Genomic DNA, 2,627 nt, shown 5'->3' with positions numbered 1-2,627 from the left:
AAATCTACAATACTATTTTTGAAACCATTTATTTTAAAGAGCCATTTTTCCTTACTGTGAAGGACATTTGAATAACCTTTTCCACTATCACTACAAAGAACCTTTCGTGCAATGGAAAAGATCCATGGATGTTAAAGGTTATTCTTGGAACCATAGACGCCAATAAAGAACCTTTATTTTTAAATGTGAATAAAATATTTTAGAGCTCATCTTAAATAGTATTCATGTCTAGAAATATATTTTTTAATTAGGCTACCTCATTTATATGCAGATTTTATATGAATGCAGGAGAGACCTGGTTCTTCAAAAAAAAAAAAATTTTTACCCCAATATTGCTCAAGGCCCCAGGCCATATTTTTTTCCTTACTGTGAAGGACATTTGAATAACCTTTTCCACTATCACTACAAAGAACCTTTCGTGCAATGGAAAAGATCCATGGATGTTAAAGGTTATTCTTGGAACCATAGACGCCAATAAAGAACCTTTATTTTTAAATGTGAATAAAATATTTTAGAGCTCATCTTAAATAGTATTCATGTCTAGAAATATATTTTTTAATTAGGCTACCTCATTTATATGCAGATTTTATATGAATGCAGGAGAGACCTGGTTTTTCAAAAAAAAAAAAAATGTTTACCCCAATATTGCTCAAGGCCCCAGGCCATATTAATGATTCAACTGCTTTTCATATGTAGGTCTTGTGACGTCTTGCTTTGTAAATTGTTACATTTCTAATATGTAATTACAATAAAACCTCTTCAAAATAGTAAAAGTGCAAATTAGGTCCTTTTGAGTTCTTCTGAGTGAATCCATCACGACAGCGCATAATTAAAAAGGCAAATCACTGCATTTCATGTCTTATGCAAAAGGGAAAAGTAGGTGCGTCTCTATTTAACCCCAGATTACAGCTACAACCAGCAGAGTTTCCAAATATAGTTCAGACAGCTGGAGACCTCTCAGGTGAGTGAGCAGATTAGCTTGGAGCTGATGACAAAACCTAACAAGTCAAAGTTGCATATGACAACATGAACAAAAAACACAGAAGTGTATGCATAAACATATACATTTATTTTTTATTGGAAAACACCAACACGTATTTCACATATTATCCATACAGATTTCATATGTTGAGTATTACCAGTCCGGTCGCTCATTTTCAAACCCTGCAAAACTGTCAAAACAGCCCAGAACAGAGTAAGATATGCTATGTAAAGCTCTTCCACAGGAGTAATACATTTTGGCTAGAAAAAAAAAAATAACCCAATTATTAGACCAATAACAAGCCCTTCATAGTCTTACTAGCAACATAATTCCTTTTGCCCCTCAAAATAACCAACATTCCACAGTTTCACCTTTATTGGTCGTCTTGCAAGCAGAGCGTAAATGAAATTTGGAGCACTTGACAACAAGAAGTTCTGACAAACCCACGAGAGCAAGAGACAAATGAGCCAGAAAAGCAGCAGCAGCAGGTTCCTCTTCTGTGGTTGAATGTATAATCTACACCAAAGTGCAAATATATAGATATTTGTGTGTATATTCATAGATTGGTAACATAATTCTTAATTGACTACAAGATTAAGTTGAGGTTTACGAGTATTATGGCACATTTCAAGACCATGGATCAAACAAAAGTCACAGACCTAACTAGAATAACAATAGGCAATGCAAAGTTTTACCAGATGTTAATATTGGAGAACAGTACATTTAGAAAGCATTATGCATTATGATAGCATTATGATTATCTATGTAACTATATACTTTACAGTTATGCTATTTGCGTTATTCTGTCACATTTCAATTCTGCTATACATACTTTGCATCTCCGCGCTCCCACGAAGTTTGAAGTCATCAAAGACAAAACCCACATTAACATAAAGGTTTAAACCAGCTGACGGAAACCACTGGCTCATGCCTTAAGTACATGCCTTATAGCCTATAAAGAAACTCATCAAGTCGTACGTCGCCATTAAACCACAGTTATATAGAGTATGAGCATGATGTCGGGTTTTTACAATATGTACGTCTTCATAAACATCCAGTTTTGTTCCGTTTGGAGTCTTAAACAGGAGAAGGCAATACGCAAAAGCATGACTTCACCACAGGGGTCACACACAGTTGTTTTTGCTCAGTTTGTATTGAAGGGAGCACTGTGACCCTGGACGATTTACCACAATGTTTTAGCATTATATATATATATATATATATGTGATGAAAGAACACTCATGAAAGGAGGTGTTCTCAGCATTTAAACACTTGACTTCAACTCGTGTGCGACTAAAGTGACGTTCTGTCCTCAATTTTTGTCAGGTCTGGAGACGTTTGCTCCAAAAGGGCTCATGCAGTTATGCTTGGTCCATTCACTTCTGCTGGGACAATTCTGCTAGTATTTTTCACAAATTGCTTTTGAAATTTGATTAGATTTTTTTTGGTAAGAGATCAAAGAATTAGAAATTCTAACACTCTCTAAAGTACATTTTAGACTTTTTTTTTCTTTTTAAAGACAGAGTGATCTTAGTAGGACAAGCAATGTAAGAGAGAAAGATAGATACAGGATAAGCCAATCCTTCACTTTGCAGTCATCATCTGGACAAACTCTGTGAACAAAGACAGAAAAACAGATAATAAT

At 34.8% G+C, this 2,627-nt stretch overlaps 1 protein-coding gene across 1 annotated transcript in view; it reads right to left on the bottom strand.

Annotated features, from left to right (window-relative positions):
• Window positions 1-1,048: 1,048 nt before the first annotated feature.
• LOC107699829 (calmodulin) overlaps window positions 1,049-2,627 on the bottom strand; it is a 50,333-nt gene continuing 48,754 nt past the window's right edge. The window contains exon 6 of the mRNA XM_016501224.1: window positions 1,049-2,595. Coding sequence (XP_016356710.1) covers window positions 2,567-2,595 — 29 coding nt within the window. The 3' untranslated portion in view covers window positions 1,049-2,566. The remainder of the gene's footprint in view (window positions 2,596-2,627) is intronic.

The sequence above is a fragment of the Sinocyclocheilus anshuiensis genome, unplaced genomic scaffold (genome assembly GCF_001515605.1).
Source record: "Sinocyclocheilus anshuiensis isolate Anshui unplaced genomic scaffold, SAMN03320099.WGS_v1.1 scaffold194, whole genome shotgun sequence".
NCBI lineage: Eukaryota > Metazoa > Chordata > Actinopteri > Cypriniformes > Cyprinidae > Sinocyclocheilus > Sinocyclocheilus anshuiensis.
Note: the sequence above shows the minus strand (reverse complement) of the source record. Positions and strands in the feature narration are given on the sequence as shown.